The sequence below is a fragment of the Cydia pomonella genome, chromosome 12 (assembly GCF_033807575.1).
Source record: "Cydia pomonella isolate Wapato2018A chromosome 12, ilCydPomo1, whole genome shotgun sequence".
Classification (NCBI taxonomy): Eukaryota; Metazoa; Arthropoda; class Insecta; order Lepidoptera; family Tortricidae; genus Cydia; species Cydia pomonella.
This window is the reverse complement of record NC_084714.1, coordinates 18,435,991-18,460,723: the sequence shown is the minus strand read 5'-3', so window position 1 is coordinate 18,460,723 and position 24,733 is coordinate 18,435,991. Positions and strand designations below refer to the sequence as shown.

At 36.8% G+C, this 24,733-nt stretch overlaps 1 protein-coding gene across 2 annotated transcripts in view; it reads left to right on the top strand.

Moving 5' to 3' along the window:
- The window catches only part of LOC133523758 (uncharacterized), a 76,402-nt gene that overhangs the window by 20,682 nt on the left and 30,987 nt on the right, over nt 1–24,733 (top strand). The window contains exon 1 of one of the 2 annotated variants that reach the window (XM_061859469.1): nt 1,678–4,858. The exons of the other annotated variant lie outside the window; for it this stretch is intronic. Coding sequence (XP_061715453.1) covers nt 4,842–4,858 — 17 coding nt within the window. The 5' untranslated portion in view covers nt 1,678–4,841. Of the gene's footprint in view, nt 1–1,677; nt 4,859–24,733 lie in introns of those variants that run through there. 2 annotated transcript variants of the gene reach the window in all.

Sequence of the window (24,733 nt, the reverse complement as noted above, 5' to 3'; positions counted from 1 at the left end):
ATCTTCATTGGTTACCAGTCGTTAGGTTGCCACAATATGCAACATCTTTTGCCTGTATTTAAAATAAATTATTTCACACCATGCACGAAATAAAGCACCAGATAATTAATAGAAAAACATAGACAATTTTTTTTCACATAATATCAAAAAAAATTGTGTATAGTATAGAACTAAAAAATAGTTCTATAGTATAGAACTAAAAAAAGTGGTGACTTGACCCCGTGACGTCACTTGTGCAGTTTTCATATAAATTCCACATAGGTTATATAATCGTTTTGACAGCTCAAGAAAGAAACTGACTTGACTAGTAGGAAAGTATATAGTCCTCCTCATCGTTTTCGATGACGGCGACCCTAAATAAACACATTATGGACGTTGTCTAGCATGAGCCCTAATGTGGCTGGCCAGGCCGAACTTGCTCTTAAATACTCTATTGCACGCGTGACAATAAAGTTGGCCAGCTGCGTTGAAACGAACTCTCCGAGGAGTAGGAAAGCACTTTATTACACAATTACACATAATGTAAAAGTACCGATTTGTCTTAAACTCATTTGTCTAGTACCGTAGATGTAGATATAATAATACATTAATATATTCATGAGAACGTTTCGACGTTGCGATCTGGGTTAGCGGGGGTGACCTGTAATATCCGGGGCAGAATTATTTAGCGGCCACTCGCGTCACAAGTACACGTCATCTATAAGAAACATGTCACAAGAATAGTACATTGTGCAACGAGGGGGGTAAGTGAAATTTTGGATACGAGGGTGATATTAAAGACCCGAGTTTGCAATATTCTTACCCCCGGATTTACACACAATGATTTTCATCACACTTGCGAAGAAAAAACTAAATTTGAAACGAAATAATTCTTAAATACGGTGACATATCAAACATTCGTCCGCCATTTTGTAATTTATTGACAGGTTAGCATCGAGGGCACAGACCTATTCGGCATTCAGCCACGATTAATAATTATGGAAAAATATTTTAAACGGCTGTTAAATTAATCGAATTATTTAATTTTAAACATAAACAAAAATGTTAAATTATAAACGTCAGTATTTTAAAAGTAAAACTCCTTAACTCATTTATTATGCTACTTGGTTTGTATGAAAAAGTGACATAATTAAAAAAAAAACTGTAACTCCCTAGGGACTTATAGTTTTTTTTTCACAATCCATAACTCCCACGGGAACAAAATAGGCCTTTGTCCTTCAGTACACCTGCATGAAATAAGAACTTTTTCGAGCAAGTGCGATGAAAAGTTAATATTACACACGTAACGGACGGTGGGAACATGCAATTAAATTATAATAACGGAAATAGACCATTTATAGGTACCACTATACCACTTATATGTAATAGACTTTTCCGACTCATAACCGAGTACGAGTAAATAGCTACTGAAATATTTTTATATCTGTTGCCATACTATTGTATTATAACTGTACCAAAAAATGTATATCATTATGACTAAAACCTCGCTCAGATGTGGGATAAAGTAGTAATGCTTAGAATTTGTGTAGGTATTTTTTAACAACTTGATTCCTGCCTGATCCACTGTGAAAACTTTCATATTAATGACTTAATGACACTTACTGTGAAAACGTTCTATGGTGGGTCACAAATCAGTCTGTTCGATTGTATATACACAACCCGCATTAAGCCAGCCTATTGCGTATGAGAGGAGGCCTGTGCTCAGCAGTGGGACGTATATAGGCTTAATTATTAATTAAAATAGACGTTCTTCTCAAGCCACCAGCCGATAAAGCTGTGTTATAGAAGGGCCTAGGATCCTCTGTCTGTATCGAACCACTCGATGAAAGCAGATGGAAGTAACCTGAACGTGGATGCACATAAATGCAGTTATAACCCGAAGCCATAAAATAGCGTTAGAGAGTTTATTAGATGACGCTATAATGTCGTTGAACTGGTTTTATAGAGCGTGTGAACGTGAACAGAACTAAACGTTAAATATTGTCATTAAGAAATGTTGCAGGTCTTTATTATGTCATCCCATAGTGACGGAGTAATCATTAATTAAAAAGAAGAACATTCAAATTGTTACAACAATTTTTGCAAGTTACTTATGTTAAATCTCAAGAAATTTCAGCCTTGCATTGGTGTGTTGGCGATTTCTCGGAAACCATTTCACTTTCTTCATAAACATTTTATTACATTCGATCGATACATACAAGATGAATTTTATATTTCGTGCTTATAAGATTATCTTTTTTTCACGCTTCTCAAGTTTTCAGTTAAGAGGTGGCTTAGAAAGTGTTTTGTCAAGTCCCAAGGTTTAGACGGTTCACCCATGTGAAGTGTTGCAGATAAATATATTTACTACATGTTCACAATTAAACTACCGCAATACATATAACCTAATTAACATGCAACCGGTTTTGCGTAAAATTCTAAGTTAATATTGCACAAATTTGTTGAACCAACGGTGTCGGCCAAATTCATGTAAGTTACGCAAACCGTTTCACGGATTCTCTCCTTACTTTCGTTATTACGACACATTAGGTAAATTTCTATTGTACCATCTTCCATATTGTTAACTGATTTTTCGTAAACCTTATTGCAACGACATAGGGTTCAACGATGGTTCGTTAAGAGTGCTGCTTTTAGTATGAGACCATAAAATGGCAGTTTGAATAATCACGTTATTTAGTTACATCACTTGGGGGCTTCAAATTATAAGTAGCTTGAAGTTTGCCAAGTATGTATAATGAGAACACACAACGACAAAATAAATGTACCTAGTCACGGAGCACGAGACTACATATTTGAGACCGTAGGTAGGATATGTATTTTATAGGTTTATATTAATACTTAGTTTCTGAGTTGGAATATTGTTTTAGGATGACTGCTATAGTTATTGGCTATTCTTTAAACTTCTATTCCCTTGTTTCTTTCTGCCTCACTAGGGAGTGGTCAATTACTATGCTGTACTGTATGGATGGAGCGGCCAATAAATATAGCAGTCATCCTATTATCGCAAAAGTTGGGACCAAAGTTTTATACCTATCTAAAAATCTATGTTCCAAACAATCTTATCAACAGAGCCCCGCGCGATGATAATTGAATTATAAAATAGAATTTTCACATAGCGCAATCAAAATGCCATCTTGTCGGTTATCATGCTTCGATCTTGTACAGCAAAATATATCATCAGAGATAGCCGAGATGCAAGTTTTGATATTGCATGTCATAGCTTTGATGTTAGATTAATTGCTCCAGAGTCTCTTTCAATCACGGAAAACGGCCGGAGGAAGTTATCAAGAAAGATAATAAATCTCACGATCGCTTGAATTATCTTCGTACTATGTAGAAAGTACAGTTATGAGTAATTGCTGAAGTAATTGCAAGTATTAAAATTTAGTGTACTGAAGTAGTAAAATTTGTCTAATGAATATGTATTTCAATTTCGCCGCAAAATTAGTTTAATGCATGCTTATAAGTATGACAATACATGCATTTTATTAATAACTGTGGCCTCTACGTTTTATTAGCGACCTTCACCTAAATAAAGAGTAATGTCAACCGCAACATACTAGTTTACGTCTTGCAACAAAACTGACAGTTTAAACGTTATTACCTTTTTTCTGTGTACTGTACCCCTAGTGTAAATAAATTCGATTTCGAAACGTGACGTACGCGTTTGCGTTTAGTCTCATTTTGTATGTGATTTAGAAAGAGCGCGCCAAGCGGGACGTTTTGGAAACTCAAAATCCTATACATAATGAGACTTAACGCAAACGCGTTCGTCACGTTATGATGTCGATCAAATTTACACTAGGGGTACTGGATAAGGATCCGGACCGAATTTTTAGTAAGTTTTTGCATTTTTTCGAGCACAACTTTTTTTCTGCTCTACAGCAGAACCGAGGTCACCTAGAACCCACGATTTTTGACAACCAGCTTTATCCGATTTGACCATACAAGTGATACAAGAAAGTGCTCTTAAGAGGAAAGGGGACGGCCGCTTCTACAAACAAACGTAGTCCCCATTTTCCTCTCTGGATATAGACATTATGAAAAATATTTTTACATAATTTGATGTATTAACCACCAGCTATGCCCCTACGTTTGACTTTTTTAGATTATTGTAAAAATTATGAGCGGAAAAACATATTTCATACATATATTTGTGCTCCTAACTTTTATAAGGGGCATAGCTGTGTTTCATATACAACAAATTGTATCAAAATATTTTTAATAATGTTAACATCCAGACAGGAAAACGTTACTACGTTTGTATGAAAAGGCGATTTTACGGGGGTCCTCGACTTTCGTCTTAAAACTGCTTGCTTACAACATTCTGCAGAATGGCTACAACTTTGTTAGTAGGTACAAGAACAGCAGTACATGAACAAAATACATATCTAAAAATATTATAGGATAAATAAATATTATAGGACATTATTACACAAATTGACTAAAGTCCCACAGTAAGCTCAATATTAAGGCTTGTGTTGAGGGTACTTAGACAACGATATATATAATATACCAATATTTATAAATACTTAAATACATAGAAAACACCCATGAGTCAGGAACAAATATCCATGCTCATCACACGAATAAATGCCCTTACCAGGATTTGAACCCGGGACCATCAGCTTCGTAGGCAGGGTCACTACCCACTAGGCCAAACCGGCCGTCAAAATATGTAAAAAGCAATAATATTAACCTATTTAAATATCGACGCATTGACATCTGTTTTCAGTTTCAACGTAGTGCTGTTCGCAAGGTGTTCTCGGGCCTGTTAGCGTATCCAAATACTATATTTGTGTTTTTCATTTTCCAACGCGTGTATACATAGTTTGCGTGGCATGTGCTCGAAAACTGAGTAAGTAAATTCTATATTAGAATTAATGTTTCGTCATATTAGTGCTCCATTGTTCCATTGCTCGTAAAACTTCTAAACAATAGTAGGAAAATTATCGTAGCGTAGAGATGGAAGATTCTCTTATCTCTCTATTATATAACGATTTTTCTGCGTACTGACGTACTGGGATGGGAGCGAAATCGGTTATGAAATTTTGTCAAAATAATCAGTTACAACCGATTATTTCGGTTCGTTATTCGATTTTGCTTATAGAAAAGTTCGACATACGGAAGGTGGAGATAAGGAATGGAATGTCCATATACCAAAAAGTGTCATCAAAAAACCTTAAATAGGTGGCGCTACAATACCTAGAATACTTGAAAAAATAATCAAATGATAGACAGCGCACTTCACTCCGTCAATAACGCCTAGGTCCCTAGCTAATCTAGCGCTACTCTGGAGAGATTTGGAACTATTATTTATAGCTGACCACTGGACACTTTTGCATAATTTCTGCCTATGGAGATTGGATTCCTTAACTCTACCTTCCATAGTTCGACATGTATGGTTTGACAGCTATCGGCGTCATATTAAACGCTAGTCAACTATTCAACTAACCAGTTCATCGCTTATTCGTGTTGCAGTTCGCCTTAAATATTATAAAAACAACTAGCCCTAGATACTTTGAAGTAGACGTTACTCTTTCAGTATGGGAATCGCAAATATTTATATTTCGGACCCGATTCGCTGTGGGGGCCGCGAAAATAGGTCTCGACCTCGCTTCCCGGATACAAGGTTACGCTGATGATGTATAGGCAATTTCCTTTAACGAAAACATGAATTTCTTTAATAAATGTGATGTTATCAGACATGAATACGCCACTTTGTCGGCTGTCAAAGAGGGCGACTGCTGAATTGCATGCTAGTAGTGTCTTATTATCACTACTGTGTACATTCCCAGACTTGACATACCACCGATGTCAAGTCTGGGAATGTACACTATATCATCCTAAGTCCCAGAGTCATTTTGACAGTTTTTAATTTGGAACCTTCTTTTATTCCAATATAATTCAAATTTAGATTTGCTTTTGTCCTTTTTAAATTACACCGGGACATAAGAGTAAAAATTAAAGTTAAGTGTTAAGTTACTTAAAGTACCTTGTACAATGGGCTGTGTTCTGAGGAATTGTTTGACATGATGCCAACGGCCACTTTCTATCACCGCACCGCTCGCCGTCGGCAGGGAGTTCATCCTCACACCTTAGAACCAAAATGGTCGCGTACTGTGCGGTTCAAGAGGAATTTCCTCCCGCGGACGCTCCGGCTGTGGAATGAGCTCCCTTCCGAGGTTTTCCCGAGGGTCTACAATATGGGGTTCTTCAAAAAAGGAGTGTACAGGTTTTTAAAGGGTCGGCAACGCGCATGTAACACCTCTGGAGTTGCAGGCGTCCATAGGCTGCGGTGACTGCTTACCATCAGGCGGGCCGTATGCTTGTTTGCCACCGTCGTGGTAAAAAAAAAAAAAACCTAAAGATCTTTAGTGTGTTGAGGAACGTTGACCGTTGAAACAAATGTTCTAGAATCAATTTAATATTCAGTAACAAATACCTTCTTGTATTTTCCCACGAACATTAAATTAAGAAATGTAATAACAATTTTCCCTAATTATTAAATATTATGCTAACTACCTACTAACCTCACCTTGGCTTTCTCGATCAGGTAGAACTAGAAATAGCTAAGAACCGTTGTACTGTATAAATGTCTCACAACCTTGACTGTACATTTTATGATGTGACGTCATTAGGTTATTTATTTGATGGAACAGCTGGCACTATTAGCTATAAAACGGTTAATAGTCCATCTTGGAAATGTTTGTGTAATTTGGCGATCGTTCAAGATTTACACGTTCAATAGCTCTTAAAAATGTGTATGAGTAAGGGGGGGGGGGGGGGAAGGGGGGAGGGTGCATCATGCTATCTAAGTACGCCTACCTTGAATATATTGAAAACTTCTTATAGAATACTAGTAGTACGGTCAAATTAACTCAAATTTCACTAAAGTCAGGAACTAATTCTAAGGACTAATAAAATCACTACGGATTGTTTTGTATGGGCTAAAAATGTAATGGTTATAACTAAGAAGAGAAAAAAGGTGTACTCGGTGTAATTTGGCGTACGTTTTACAACACTTATATCTAAATTCGCACGTGTTATTTATGTTAATTTAAGCTACGGAACAGGTAAAAAAAAAACAACATTAAAAAAAATCTATTTTGGCCATTGCGGGTCTGGGGAAAGTAATGTACTCGGTGCAAATTGAGTAAATAATTAGAAAAAATATCTAAATCCAATGTCAAATTCGCACCATGGTGCGACACCCGGAAAGTAGTTTTTCATGTTTTACTGTCGTTGTACTTCGGGGGAAATTTTAATACTATTGGAAATTGATGCAATCATATTCATTTGATTTTGTTTACATTCGCACCCCATAAAAAATTGGCATTTTTATACGGAACATGCAGTTTTGTAATCAAGTACCAAAAAGTAGAGTAATAAATACACAGAAGCGACAAGCGTGTGATTAGTGGCAAGAGAAGGAACGCGCGTAGATGCACCGACGAAGCACGGCTCTTGCGAACAATCGCTGCGCGTAGGGTTTGAGATCCGGATATCCGAAATATCTGGATATCGGGTCATAAGATCCGGATATTACGGATCCGTTAAATATGGTTATTGACCTATAACCGGAACAATTTTCTAATGAAATTTATGAATAATTTCATACCATTTTATCATTTAAATATAGTATTTTCATATATTTAATCAATTCAAATACTAACAGCACATCAATTTTGATAGGTACATACAGGTGTCACGCAGTAACTTTATACAATGAATGCGAATGTTGCTTAATGCAAACATTAGATCATTGGATATCCTGATGACTTGGGGCTATAGGCTCAAAACAAAAGCAACCTGAAGGCCAAGGCTAGGATAGTAGAGTAGGAAGGAGAGAAAATTGGTCTGATAATCAACCACTATAATATCTCCAAATGAATAGGGCTAAGATGGTCGGCTCTTTATCATTTGTCATGAAGGGCATAGTGACAAGTGATAAAAATAGAACCATGCTGCCACCGTAGATCGAAAAGAAAAGACCTACCTAAAGTAATCGGGAAGAGGAGATAGATGTTCGAATCCAAAATGCCTGAGGATGCTCAGCAGCGCTTCGCCGAGTTCTAGTGTCCAAGCTGATCAGTAGACTGTCCATGATACAAGTCTATAAGACAATAATTAGATTTTGATGAATGACATCGGTAAGTATTACACTTGGACTCTGAATCAGAAAAAAAAGAACAAGTTCTTAGTGAAGAAGACGAAATTCTGGCGGAATATTCTGGGACCTATCAGAGATGAAGATAGAGAAGATGAAAGCGTAGGAAAAATAGGGAGCTAGAGTAGCAAGTTGCGGCACCCAATATAATTAGCGAGATTATAGCCGCACGACTTCGCAGGCTTGGTCACTTGGAGTGGACGGGAGAGAATCGGGCTGTGAAAAGATATACCGCAGGAGCGATGTAGCCCTAAAACACCCTCGGAGTATCCAACTAGCGTGGAGTGGTGCAGAATAGAGCAGAGTGACGTTGTTCTTGTATCAAAGGCCAAGATTCTTTTTGGGTCACTGATCCAGTGAAGTAAGTAAGTATTGCTTTCATAGTTAGTATTTCATGACGAATGAACACGAGGTGAGGCATTGGATGTATTTCCAACTATGCACCAGCTAATCCAGATATAAACCCTCCTTATTAAGTACGGTTTTAGAGATAACATTATGTTAGCTATTATAGTAATCAAGTAATCATTTAAAATTAGTTGGAGTGATATCATTGTATTAAAACATAGTTAAAAACGTTATTTCTGTGTTATCTAAATCAGTTTATTCGGATATTTATTTTGGTGGATATTCGAATAATTAGAATATCACAATATTCTAATTGCAAACCCTACATATAACTTCCCAGTAGGGACACAAATAGGTAATGTAAATACTGCGAGGAGGATCTTGTTTAGGAAAAACCAGAGCGATCGAGTATATTCCTTCAACAGGATGCTCTCCTACAGCATATAAAAAGGGCTTAACAGACCCACATTGGGACCAATTTACCTGAATAGCGACCCACAAATGCTAGATTCTTGCAACTAGGCTTGGCGAAAGAAAAATGATGGACCAGCGTACACCTCTGCAAGGAGCTATTGTCTTGCAAGTGCAAAGAACGCTGTACAGGGTGTGGGGGAGTAAAACACGGATTTAAATACACTATGCTTTGCGCATGCGAAGGTGCATGCTCTGGGACAAAATAATACGTAAAAAAAAAAATTGTTTAATTAGTGTGTAACTTTAATTAGCTAGATCCGGAGTAAATTACAATAAAACGATCTCAGTATTCTTAACTTTGATAATAATACTTTTATCGAAAATATTACTTTACTATAAATATCGTTCAGCAAGTTACCTTTACTTAAACATCATTTGCCTTGCAAATTGTATTGAAACAGCCATCCGACTCTTGGTGGTGTCATCCGGTATGGAACAAAAATAGTGTAATTTGCTTGTTTATAAACCGATTTTCAAAATTTTAATGGAATTTTATAGCTTATTAATGTAGCATTCATATCTTGATACAATGTCTTCCTGTAAAGTTACTAGTAAAGTTGATGAAAACAAAAAACGGTTTTTTTTTTCGGGAAAATTTGAATAAAACTTAAAATTTCTCGCAAACTATGGTATTTATGGTTAGGTTTTTTGGTATGGTTTTATGGTAAGGTCAAATGTATAAACGATATTGTAGCGCACAATAATAATTGACACCCCACACAAGCTTACATGTGATATACTTGCTGTGGTATACGCAATATTCTGAACACGGCACCGGCCATTTTGATGACGTCATAACTGGTGACTTAACCACGTTAGAAACTGTCTCCCAATGGTTTTTTAGTCAGAATAACATGCTTTAACAACATACTAAAATATGATGCTGGTTTCATAGGCACCTTTTGGGCCCTATATGACCATAAGGGAAGCGACTTCATACCTACTCGTATAACATTTTTTTATACAATCAAACACATTTGAATTAGTAGTCGATAAAGCAGTCAAACACCGATAGATTATTAATATGTTGTAACATGACATCACTATTTTTGATCTCACATAGACAATTTACGCACAAACTTGCATTTCATTTTTGGTCGCACTTTTGAAGTTTGACAGTCGTTCTTGATATCCTATTTCTATGTATCCGGATCCGAAAGATTGTCGGATATTGCAAACCCTAGCTGCGCGCTGCGCTATCTCCCCGCCCCGCGCGCCCCACGCCACGTGCTGCCAACCACCTTCGCTTGCAGATCGTTGCGATTAATCCTATTTACTTTTTGACAAACTTCCGGTAAAAACATCTATTTTTTATTTAGTGCAAATGTAGTGTCTTTAGATAAATACCGTTTTTAAAATTTTCACGTCTCTCTTAATATCCCCCGAAGCACAATGTACAAAATAATAAAAAATACATGTTCCATAATTTGCCCAGGCGTGCAAAGTTAACTGAATGTTTATAATGCTTTAAAAAGCTTAACTTGAGATTGCACCAACCGACTGACTTATCCTCGAGCCGCAATCGAAAAAAAAATTTTTTTTAGGGTATCATACATTGCACATCTTTTTAATTAAGATATACTATGCACCAAGGTGTTCTCTATACACTACTTAGCTTGAACCTAATAGCTTTTAATTTACTCCAAAATTACGGCACTTTATAGTTTATACCTAAAATTTAACGGTCTTCCGTACATAATAGAAACGGTGCAACTCGGGGGAAACAATCTAGTTGCGCCATCTAACAAATCCAAAAAAAGCACGACTACACGACTTACTTCCATACTTTTTCTTAACTTGACTATACTATAGTAATTTTACTAGTAACTTGCAGTTTTATTAGTAGTAGTAGGTAGTATTTTATGCCAGTAATATTTCTAAAATGACAGTTTTTTAATGATATAGGAGGTAGATGCAGACGGGTTGCAAGTGCGTTGCCGGAATTTAAGATGAAAGGACGCTCTTTTCTTGAAGGTTTGAAGGTCGTATTGGTCAGGAAGTAATGCGGGCAACAGTTCATTCCATAGTTTCGCTGTGCGAAGCAGGAAGTTTCTGGAGAAGTTGGTGGGTGGTGCTGGTATCTGTTCTATATGGCCTTACGGTTAGTTTTTCCTTGTTTCTATGGCTCTATTGGCTATGTCATCTAGATAGTTTCATGTTACTAAAATTTCAGTTCAATCCGGCATCTCAACGTGCTGGTTCCCGTTAGGTTACATTGAAAGATTTGAGTAAAATATATAAACAAAATAATTAGTTGGTTACGCGGAGTGAATCAAGATTAAAGTCAGCAAAAACAGCATGGTACTTGTATTTTAGCCTGTGCAATCAAAGATTATATTAAAAGATAAAATATGATCCTATGATACGTAAATCTTTGATTATACATGCCAACTGACTGTGACGATTTCGTAATAACTTTAATGATTAACATGATATTCATCTGCAATCATGATCTTTAATGACGCTGCTGCATCTCCTATTCAATCTCAATTTTTAATTCGTTTCTTATGGTAGCATCAGTTTTTTTCTGTGTTACCGGATAAGTTGATAAAAACATGAGCGCCTCAATCATTGATTCTAACAATTAGCAACGCTATCTGCATCATTAGTTTCATTAAATTTCAGCGTTTAATGTTGTTGTTCCTAGACATTGAATACGAGACTTGTTAAGCTTAGAATAAATTTAAAAGTGAAAAATACTGTCTTTGATACTTAAACTGACGACACTGGATCGCTGGCCCATTGGTCTGTCATCTGAGCTACCAAGATCTCACACAAGGACAGCAAATATTTCCACCATATGGGCCTTTAGGGAGGCACTCTAGCGACATCTATAGTAGGAGTGTTACACAGGCTGTTTGGTCCATCGTTTCCTAAATTAAAATGGCAGACTTGAAAAACATTGCATATCGATTACGAACAGTGCGTCCCTTGCACAAAGTTGGCAAATTAATAAGGTTTCTGAAAGGTTTTTTTGACATTATTGCACATTATTAGAAAGAGGATAGACTAGAGATAATGATGATGATGTTGTGTAGGAATGGGAAGGCCTGGCCGGGAGCAGGCGATATGATCACCTTTGTAACAAAAACTTTGGTTTCTAAGTTTAGAAAGTTTCCAAGTTTACTGAAAATTGAAAAAGCAAGCGATGTTAGTAGTAGTAATGTGCTAAGTTGTTATTAGTATGTTGGCAATGTTGGTGATGATCAAAGGATGATCACGTTTCCTTGCGTCACTCGCTTCTCACGGTTGGCACGCCCGGAGGGACCGGAGGTTGCGAATTCTTGCCAAACTATGTTGACACCAGTTTCGAAACTTTTCGGAACGCATAGATTACCTACTGTGCACCAACCTACTGTAAGGAAAATACCAGCTCCTTATAATGGATATAATTAAATTCATAAACCGTAGTAATTAGTTTTATTTTCAGTACTTAAACTAGCAATTTGCGTGATGAGAATATTTATGTTGTTTGCCGCTTTAAAGTAACATGTTTTTAACATTTTATTTTATTATCTAGCCTCCGCTGCGACTTCGTCTACGTCGTTAATTTTTTTAACCCTAAATTCCTATATTCTAAGAGCTCCAACGTTTGAAGTGTATACCTATTATGGTTAATGTTTTTTTTTGCGTCTTACCTTTAAAGGTCTAGCTTTAGATTGTGCATTGTCCGAGTCATTTTCTATGTAACTCGACTGTTTTATATATGCATTTAGATGAGGTAGGTATTTAGACATTCTGCAGTCTTTAAGACTCCCTTTACATGCTAGAGTCTGTGCGGAAAGAGAAGAGGAATAGAATGTTGGTTCCCTTATATTCCACGACTCTTCTTTTTCCGCACAGACTACACCTCGGTCAACCACATAAATCCTTCACGAAGGTTGGCAGATCATGTAAATGCGCCCTAAGACTGCTCGAACCGGTTGTAAATGTGTCAGTCAATGTCAATCTGTGCGACGGACAGCCTGCAGCATACTGAGTTACTGAGTGCATTTACAATGCGAATAATTTAACAAATAAGTACATATATAAGTATTTCTATTCGTCGACTGTAATGGTTGAATTAAGATTTCGTATAACAAATTATAATTGCGTGCTTTTCATGTATGGGCTCCCAACTCAACTATAAAATTTATTTCGATACGCTGTAGTCAACTCATACATATGAAAAAAAAATCACTCGCGCGTTTATGTCCTTTGTATTACATTTTTGTCTACTTAGATACTTACCAATTTGCATTATACTTATTTAGGTTTTATATTAAAAAAAAAATAGAGATTAAATCACGATTGTATAAAATATGTACTATTAAAAAAAATAGAAAAAAAGAGTTATAAATTGTAGAAAAGCTGTAAAGAAAAAAAAACGCGCTCTCGAATATGAGTTGTCATACGATAGCTTCACCGCATAACATACGGGTCCATACACTATATATGTCTCTATTGATTTCTCAAATTCTGTGTAACCTCTTACTATCTTACTATTTAGCTGAACCTAAACGTAGATAGGTACTTTTCGTGCTTCTATATAAAGATATGTTTAACAAACATGGAAACTATAGGTCTAGATTAAGATAAGAAACTGTAATAATATTTTTTGTATGACCGTTTGTTTCATATTTAAATAAAAAAAAAAAAAAAATATATATGTCCAATTAGAGGCAAGATTTTTGTTCCTAGATTTCACATTAAACAACCTATTATATTCGCATTGCAATTGTATACATACGATTTAGTTATTTAATACGCTGACAAAGATATTGTTTTACAGACAAATATAATTTTTTTTTTAATTGTGTTGCATACATTTTTATTTTCATTTGTTAGCCTCTGTAATAGATACACGAAATGTATCTATTTACACTACTTAGCATAAGCCTTTCTCTTTATGCGCCTCTATAACGGCAAATAACATTATTTTCCAGAGCTAGACTCATATTTTCCATTCCGTCTTCGAAGTCAGATCCCTATAAAATAATGTTATTTTTATACACCCACGGAGTTGAATAAAACAGCACAATACGAACATTTGTCATTACTTATTGCCGAATGGAATTGCAAACAAGAAACGATGTATTATTTATGTCGCGTTCCCGGGCCGACAACTAAGCGAAGAGAGTTTATAGCTGCGGTTGTAAAGTATAAGCCTTATCACTCTGGCAATTTGCGGGAGACTTGAAAGCGAGGCGACCGCGCAGCGAGTTCACCGCGGGCGAGCAATCGAGCATGGATTTTCGTCGCGAGCGTGTAAAGCTGGGTCCAGACGGGTGTAACGTGTAATGTATGATTACGTGTAATACATATAGTGTCAAAGTATGGACGGCACTGCGAGTGCCTTTGTGTTTGCGCTAAAAACCGACAGTCGAGGGGTCCGGCACAAGCGTTAGTTACATGTAATGCTCGTAGTGCCGTTGATACGCAAAATGGCTTACATTACACGTTACGCCCGTCTGGACCCCGCTTAGCGATTTCGGTGCGAGTGCGTTACTTTGTGCGCCGTCGCCTCGCTTGCAAGTACATATTACATCTTTTCTTATTTATCGTAATACAAATCAGCTTCATGCAGTCAAAGCCTTCAACCAGTCCGTAAATGGCCATAATAACTTCGTTCCAACTGCCTCAGTGGATAGATCTATATTTAAATCGAAATAGACTGCGAATATAGGTAAGCTAATATATTATGATAAGAAAGCTTGAAAATGCTGATGCAATAGCAGACACATGCCGACAAGCTCGCGAAACTTAGTAGTTTTTGACAGACAAGCTCAATATCAACTTTCTCGGACTGGATTCGGATATTAACAGAAAATAAAACCCAGGTACGTGCCATGACACTGTATAGTCGATTGTTTGAAACATAGACATTGTATTTCGTGGCACATTTGCATTAATTTGGTCGAACAACAACATTGTCAAATGAAACAAGAAAGCGAAGCCAGACAGTATTATGATTCAACTGTTTTCATAGGCTAGTTAGTAGACAACCTGCCTTAAAATAATTATAGATAACGTAACTTAATTATAATCAATATCGACCTCATTAACTCTAGTTGTCTATAAAAAGGTTCAAATTGAAATATATAAATTATCGTCATTTACAATAATTTAACCATACTGTATACCATCCAATCGAATACTCGGTTTAAACGGTAAACCTTATTTATTATAATAGTTTCAGAAAGTGCCTTGTACTTTACTGTGTCTCAAATGAAACATTCAATTCAACATACCTTATATGCACACAGGTTTGAATATTTTAAATGCTATGCCATAAATTTGAATCCGTTTAGCTGCGCAATCGAATATGTGATCTTTCTTTTCATTTGCGCTGCTTTCAATGGTTGAATAAGTGATAAAAGGCGGAATTGTCGATTGTTATTAGGTATTGGTGAAAATTAAAATAAGCTTATGTATTTACGTTACGTATTTCGCACAGACAATTTGGGTATTTTTATGATCTAATTTCGAATGTATCGCAATTTTCATAATAATAATATTCTTTATTGTGCACAACGAAAACATGATTAAATACATAAAAACTAAGCAACAACAGGCGGTCTTATCGCTAAAAAGCGATCTCTTCCAGAAAACCTTCAGGTAGGAGAAATTACCGTAAGGAAGAAATATGTATAAGGGTAGCAAATATAAATGGACATAATTGTAGTGAGATTCGCCGCGCAGCGCAACACACCGCTTTTCCGTAAAAAAAGGCTATAGAATAGAGCTAATACCCCTTCGAAATGAAGAATTTCCGTCCGCGTATGATCATTATGAATATAATGATAGCACTTGACAGTGACACTGACGGTCAGTATGTCGATGGGTCTATTAAACTGTTCAAACGTGTTTCTACACTATTTGTTGTTTTTGTGCTTAAGTTAAAACAGTCATTAACTTTTTGTTAGTCGGCAAAAAGTTACGTTGAAAATAAGCGTTTAGACGCTTAGATGAGGGAAGTTGAAGGACCTTGTTAGGAATCCGCCTTGCGTGGGAATTGTTTTTAGTTTAGAGACAGCGTGTTGTATTGTATTGTAATTTGGGAGATTTTCCACAAATCGACGACTGGCGCCTGTTTAGCGTGACGGGAGGAGTCTTGCCAGCCAAACTTCTCGAAGAATCCTATCCAACCTTTGATGTTAAGTAGGACCTCGGGGATGCGAGATGTTTAACCCTATGTGGGGCCACACGTGAGAGGCTGTTTCTTCTGTCTCCATACATCCTCGGCATAGGGGACTGTCTGTGACACCTATTATAAAAAGATGTTTGTTAAATAGTCCATGACCTGTTATGACACTGGTTACTCAGTCAGACCTTCCCTAGTTGAAGGAGCGCCCTTGTGAGCTTTCCGTTGATGCCAGGCATGGCTTGTTTGGCCTGTCTGCATCCAGTCTGGTTTATCCAGCGTTCTGTCTGTAGTTTTCCTGTACGTGCCAACAGCATTGAGCGTACCTTGTAAAACGGTACCTATCGGGAGAATCGGTACCGGGCCAATCGCCCCCGCACTCGATCCTTACCTGGCAAGCTCTTCCGCGGCATCGTTACCCCGGGATCCACTGTGTCCACTGTGGGACACAGTGTTTTACGAGAGAGGTAATGTTTTACGAGTGCCGAAATAAAGAAATCTTTGGAGTATACTGCGAGTTCAGACTGAAAATGGCCCGAATTTTATTTTGTTGTTTTTTCGTCAGAATTCTATAGAATCGCCTATTCTGTACAATTACTGTACAGGTATACTACAAAATCTTCCTCTGAATTTCAACGGGAAAAAAACTACAACAAAATAAAAATCGGCCCAAGTAGAATTTAAAAGTCGAAACATAATGTCATAAAAAGACGAAATCATTAAATGCCTATTGATATGATATTGGCATAGCATTCAAAAGTTTTAAGATTGTACATTTGTATACAAAACAAAACTTTTGTTGACTTGTTGAGTGTCTAATGCGTTGCCAAATCAAGCAGGTCTAAACAACTTGTTTCTACATAATATTCGTATCAATGTCGGTCACTAAAATGACAATCCCAAATTAGGTGAAGTGAATGGCACTAATCGGTTTTAAAATTAATTAGGTATTTACGACTAAAGTTGTGCAGTTCTAAATATAGCAGGAACTTACATCTACAGATAGTGAAGGAAACCATGTTACGCTTTATTTTACATACAAGTTAGTCTAAAAGTGATAAATCGTTTTACTAACTTGCACTTTAGCCAGTTTAGAGATAAAGTTTGTTGTTTTACCTTAATAATGGTATTATTTTAAGGGTGGCAAAAAGCGAAATTTAATTGTAAACAAAATAACATTATTATTGTATCTATAAAACCAATTAATAACAATGTGCATGTAATGACTGCCATATACTTGGAAGACAGGTCACGATTCTAATTCTAAACGAAGCAGCAGGTACAAAATGTATCTTCCTTAGCATATAATTGACGTTTAGGCTTTATTACATTGAAATAAGGTCTACAAACAAATAATCAGAACCTGTTATTGTATAGCCCCCACACGGACCACAACCAATGCACAGAAGGTCGCGTACACAATGGAATGTACAGCCAACAATAGATCGCGATTCGAATACATTGTCGATACGCATTGATCGAGATTAATATTCAAACGGTTAGGTAAGCCCATTATTGCGCTCCTTACCTTACACAATTGTATGCCAAAATATGCGGATATAAAACTGCAGATAACTGGTCTTTTATCGACCACTGGACCTGTTAAATACTGGGTAAGTACTTTACACAGTCACTCTCTACGAATTAATAAAAAATAACCTTATTGCTTGTTTCTCTACGCGATCGAATCAGAAATGAGGAGATCCGGAGACGAACTAATGTCACCGACATAGCCCACCGGATTAGCAAGCTGAAGTGGCAATGGGCAGGCCACATTGCACGCAGAGAAGATGGCCGATGGGGTCGAAAAGTGCTCGAGTGGAGACCACGGACTAGCAAGCGCAGCGTAGGACGACCAAGATGGACAGACGACCTTATTAAGGTCGCCGGAAGACGCTAGATGTGGGTCGCTTCCAACCGGTACATGTGGAGGTCCAAGGGGGAGGCCTATGTTCAGCAGTGGACGTCTTATGGCTGAGATGATGATGATGATGAACCTTATTCCATTGGTTAATGGATCTATGGACTGGATCTATCGAGAATGAAGGTAGCCTTCTAAGCCTTTAACGTTAACTATAATACCTTACGTTGTCCAAGATAACTTTATGCTTAATTCGACGCATATTTTACATATTACCTATTGTAGAGTCAAACCAAGATAAGTTGGCAGCGATTTTGATAGCCCAAACGGTGCACGGGTTATTTTAAACGTCAAACTTCTATGAAATAATGACGTTTACTTAACAGTTTCAGACTCTAGCCTTGCTTTGCCGCTTGTAACTAACTTGTAAAGAATGTCTCTCGAATAATGCCGGCACGAGACTCCACATTTCTGGCGCGACCCGCTACGACCTCTTGTAGGTTTGTCGTGTCTACGTGCCACGTTTAATGAGGATTCAGAACGTATTGCTTACTGCTAGAGAAAATATTCACAACATTCAAATTAAATTATCTTTACAGAAATATTTGTCCCTGGGGTCAATTGTTAAGCCAATCAAGTTATTGCACTATCAAGAATGTAGGCGTGACAGATCATATTTCTGCCGCGACCTGCGACCTTGCGTAGGTGTGTACTACATTAACCACATGCCATAGTCGATGGGTATCTACTCCACGTGTTGCCGTTGTAATAGTAAAGAGAGGTGGAACTGGTGTCATTACTTTAAGTCAAAAACGCTCGAAATGTTTCGATCCGTCTTTGAGGATCTTCAACTAGGAGCACCGATTGAACCGCCTCTACCGATAGAGCGCACAACGTATCCTACTTAACGTAACCCATTAAAAATAATTTTACTACTCTCTGGTGAAAATTGTATAGATTGAAATATGGTTATTACATTTTGACTGCTTTGAGGGACTCGACTTAAATCTACAAATCTTGAGTATTGTTATTGAAAATCTTAATTGTTATTGTAATGTATTTTGCTCGATGTATTCCGACGATATACACAGATTCGATTCGAATAAAAGAATGCAATTTCAGATTATAGATAGATAGATCGATATGGTCTTAAGCCCCATAATTTTTATCGATTGGTATTTGGTCGATCGATTTAATTCATTGTACTCATGTATCGAATATTGCATGCAAGTTCTTGAGCCGTCTAAATAAGGTTCTAGTTAAGCATTTTATTGCACAGACAATGGCATTGGCGAGAATTATATATAATTAAAAGACTGGTTTATTTAATTTTAAAGATGAAAGAGGATCTCGTTCCACTAAAATAAGGTGCGAAAATGAATGTTTAAATCTTAGACAGATTTGGAGTTTAGGCAGTTTTACGTCTGAAGCGTTGTTGGTAGAATATAACAATAAGTCGCTACTCAAACAGCTGTTCTTGACTCGATCACTGTTTGCGCTACTGATAACCAAGTTTACGTCACTTAACTACGTAACGCAAACCTGTTCTAATGCCTGCTCAAACAACGGTCAGCCGAACGAATACATTAGTTAGTAATTATGTTGTTTTGATTTATTTTGCCTTTGTGTGTGTGGCGTGTAGTTTCTTAGTAATGTCCATATGACATGAGTGATGGTCTTGGTTGTTCATTTGCTTACGACAGTTGCGACGTTCGACGTGCACGAATGCCTAGCCTAAAGCCTCATTTAAAACGGTGTGAGTACATGCATGCAATATTCGACACATTGCTAACTACAGAGTAATTCAGCCGTTCGGCCAGATACCGCAATGTAACCAAAATCGCATGCAAGTTCTTGATCCGTTTAAATGGGGCCTAACGTTGTGGTCCACCATTTGTTCTCGTATATAAGCTAGTATTTAGGCGACTAGGGTGAGAAACCAAGCATCTACCAAAGATGCGCCATAGGTAGAATAGAAATGCGATGTCAAATCCTTATGATTTTGCGCGTATTTCTATTAGCATTCCTGATATATTTACCGTAGCATACCGCTCCTCTACTTCAATTATCCACAGATCAACAACCATAATTTAAACCTGTTCTAATGCATGCTCCAAAGTGCAGCTCCATTCGTTAATACACAGCGATGCCATTTACTCTGCATCTGTAGTTGTTAGTGCTTTTTGTTTGTATATGGATACTGAAGGTAAAGAATACAATATTATTGGCTAGCTGTGTTAGTACACTACCAACAGCATGTATTTGCTGTACCAATAAGAGTCTGTACATTTCGTGCCGTGCCAGCCGGTACCAGGACCCGCTAAGATTAATTTATACGAACGTCAAGCTATATCGAGCGTTTTGAGATAAACTGCTTAGCATTTCAGTTTTTGTTTCATACAGTTTTATGACTACTTAGCATGTTTGGGCTCTAGTTGAGAAGAAATTATAAGATCATTATCTAGAATCGAATAGTTGTTGAGTTAAACAATGTATTCAAACGTATTTTTTAACACATAGTTTCCATAATTAAAAACAATGAATACCAAATTAGATTTTTGTTAGCTTCTAACACACCAACTTCACGCATGCTGGAATAAGGGAGCAAATCGTTTGATCAAGGAAGCCGGTGATTGGTACTTCCATAAATAACAAATGTCAACGTGCTCGTACTACTCTTATGATAAGGCTTATGACAAAGGAAAAGAGTTATAAGTAAATAGTCATAGATGGTGAGAAGTTAAGGAAGACCTACTAAGCGATGAAGTATATGTAATATGTAGCTGGTTCTATCTATTTGTATTGATATTACCAATACAACGGTTTAGTTATCTATTGGCATCTGTGTTGTTACTGTGCATCGGTGAAAGTAAGTGAATGAACTTGAAAATAACCACTGAGTCAGTCAAGCAAGAGTTAAAGTTCATTGAATCGAAGAAGCCAAAGAGTCGATAAGAGCATTCAATACGTGACTGCAGATTGACGAGACTTTAGATACGGTTGCTACTATGTGATTAAGTATCGCATTGAACTGTTAATATTATATTTTAGGAGTCGGTTCTAATCTGTTTGGAGACGAAGTAGATATTAAATGCGACTAACATGAGGCTCACAGTTCTCAAGTAATATTAGAAGGGTTGCAGGTAAACACGCGTTCAGTGCGCCGGAGCCGCTCCGCTCAGCGTACCTAGCACGCCCCGGTACGGCTCCCCACCAGCTTTTCACACTCGCTATTGAATGAAACGCTGACTACGTTATGCAATGTTTTGTACTCCGTGTACTTCTACGTGTACCTTTTTTGTTTGGTTTTTGCGTTTACTATTCATAATTCGTCACACTGATGAAGATACTATTAGCATTATTTTGAAAGCGTAAACACGATTTAACCTCTCGATTTGAAAGCTATTTGTTGTTTTAGGTTAGTATTTATATAAAACGAAGAATGTTATAAACAAAAGAAAGGTTGAAGCAGCTAATTGTTTTTTTTTGTGTTAGCTACAGTGAAAGTAATTAATTTGTTAGGTAACTTCCGAGATGCCGACGTCTGATTAACTTAATGAACATTATATGGTATTGTTTCTTCTATGGCACAAGGTATGAATACTACACTGTCCAATTATGAGGTATAGTTTTTCTGCAATAGCTTTTAAAAATAATGCCATTCGGAAGTAAATTCTGTCTATAAGTTTGGTATAAATGTCTCGAATATATTTTAATTCGGCTGCACTCCGACGAGAAGCAAAACAATTTTAAATAAATTGCTTTTAATTGTGAAACAGTCTCATTTCAAGCGTTATCTATGCTTCGTGCGTGTCCTATGGATATTTCGTATATAACTATACTAATTTCAAATCATGTATTCCAAATTACAGACGATAAAGACCGATTTCCTTTGCTCGTTTAATGCGCAAATACGAGTACGCCAAGGTCATATGTTATTTGACTCTGATAGATGCGTGGAACTAATCGCTAACATTTTTTTATAGTCCATCGAGTGTTCTGCATGTTAAATATTGATTACTGACACACACGGGTTAGTACGCGTTTTGTGGTTCTAAAGACAAATTAGCAAGTCTAGTAAATGATGTAATTAGTAAATTGTCTCTGGAATCGCCACTTTAGCCTAGCTATCATTAGTGACATTTGTGACCCACACTCAAACCTTTATTAGGCCAAAAATATTCGTCCAATTCAGCTATTGGACGATATAACGTAATCATATTATTTTATTTTCATAAAATTTAGTTCACAATATACTTTACTATAGTCCTGAGAGCAATAAAAAGGCTCTCTGATGCATACAACTCCAATTTTCGGTAATCGTGAAGTTCACAAGTCCAACAAGAAATACCTGTTGAGGGCGGAGGCCCAAAGGAGTACTAGCGTGGAGGTAGCAAATAGGGGTCGAGTTCGCGCCCTGCCACAGGTAATGAGCTCTGTAGCTTTTCGACACTAATGACGTACTAACGGCAACATTTATAATCGGTGGACCTTATCTCTTTGCAATAAGGTTTACGAATTATAAGTTAACTGTAGGCTTTTACTTAGTACATAGGAAACACGGTTAAGTACCAAGTTGATTGATGACTGATGTCGCAGCGGCGTAAGGTCGGGCTCTTGACCTTTATGACACAGTTAAAGACGTGACTAAAATGCTGCGAAAATATAGTTACTGGTTATAGGCATACACAATAATTATCTAATATGTCATATAATTACATTCTAGAATAGATAGACAGTGCTCCAATAACCTTTAAATAAGACCATAAATATAGCTACTACGTATACAGCTATTATGTACATTGATGGTATTTTGCTATTTATTTATTACTAGAGATTGATGGATTCGTCCCATGGCGTGTAGAGGCCCATCGAAAATATTGGATACCTATTTTAGGGTTTCAATATTCAAAACGATTGCTATATACTATTCCGGTTATGTTTGCAAGTAGGGTCCGCCAAAATACTCATGCAATCGGTAACGTTATTTTTCCACCTGCCAGAAACTTGGTTGTACAGCATAATCACTTCATGTTCCCTTATTTCTCGGTACTGTTATTAGTTATTACTCTACAGTTATAATACGAATTTAAGTACCGTCCATGGCAAATTATCAGGCGTACTCCCACACAGTTCGTCTGGGTGATGTCCGGCTGGGTTCTGACATTCCCTTTTAGAGTGCGACACCGTTTACACAAGAAACCAATTAGGTACTGAAGTCCTGTCAGCATTAGTTTCAATGGAAAGTAAACAAGTGTAAGAAGTACAAAGAAACGGTGAAATATAAAATCCTGTGACCAGAAGTCGTATGTGGCACGTTACTTACATAAGCTAGCGACACGGGTTGGGTATTGGTAGCCAAAAACATGAGTGAAATTCTGGCGATTCAAAGTGTATTTACATATAAAAGGAGTCAAGATAACATGACCATCTTCTGTATGTATAGTTTTATTATTATTGTGTATGAAGGAAACACTTTTTGCGTAACAAATGCATGTTTGTGCCAAGTTCGCAATTAGGGATTGCAAACCGGATTGGTTTTCAATCCGGCCGGATCCGGCCGGATTTTGGCTGTAGTCCGGCCGGATCCGGCCGGACCGGATCCGGTTTGGTATAGGGATATAAAAGTTAATTAAATGACATATTTTTCTAGTTTTTTGCGTAATACGTATTCCTAAATCTATAATTTGAAGTTAATACATAACTTCTTAACAATAAAATAGAACTTGGTAGTAAAAAGTGTCACAATGTCAAAATCATTTAGAAAACAAAATTTTTAAATCGGTAATTTATTATATTTAACCATTCAAAAGTGCTCAAATTTTCGTTTACAATTATAAATTTGCTTAGTTTCCAAAGCTTGATGATGGGATGTGGGGTGGGAATTGGAGCTCCTTGAAAGGACAAGTTTTCGTAACTGTTCTTTGATTGAATTCTTTGTAGAGTCTGTTCGGAAAGAGAAGAGTCGTGGAATGTATTGGGCCCCATACATTCCACGACTCTTCTCTTTCCTCACAAACTCTAACGTTGACATCCATTCTAGCATAGAGAAATAAGAATTACATAGATTGCACACTCCATACACCAGTTTTGGTACCAAAACGCTTATTATTTTCGTAGTCGACATCTAGCATCGAGTAGCGGAACTCTCAGGAATGCTACTCGACAATAGATATCGCGGCAAACAAAAAGTCTAATGCTCAACGATTTTCCGCTAATATTATAACCAGAGTAACAGGAACTCTAATTTCAACTCCTACGCTTACTATTATTTATTACTTTTAACCAATTATGATATTAAATGCGGTCTAGTATTATCTTGCTCTAATTTATTTGTCCGAAAAAGTAGTAGACTGTATGACTTAAAAAAATTGTACTTTTTATAATTTATGGAAAAGTATATTGGTCAAATTATAAGGAACAATACACGACACGACGATCTCATGCGAAAAATAATAGAATGTAGGATTGAAAACCATCGCGGAAAGGGAAAGTTAGAGTTACATAGATCAAATAAAGAATTGGCTGGACGTAGAGTAGCATGTACTAGGAGATGAAGGAAATTGCATAAGATTGGATGAAATTGTAAAGACAAAAGATTCTCTCTTAAATTTGAATAGAAAAGAATCTATATTTTATCATATATATACATATATCGGAGAAAACTAAAGATTATCAATATTATCATATATTCTTCATTCACACATTGATGAGCCCAACTGTAGTCGGTTAATCTCCTATCACAACATTATAACAC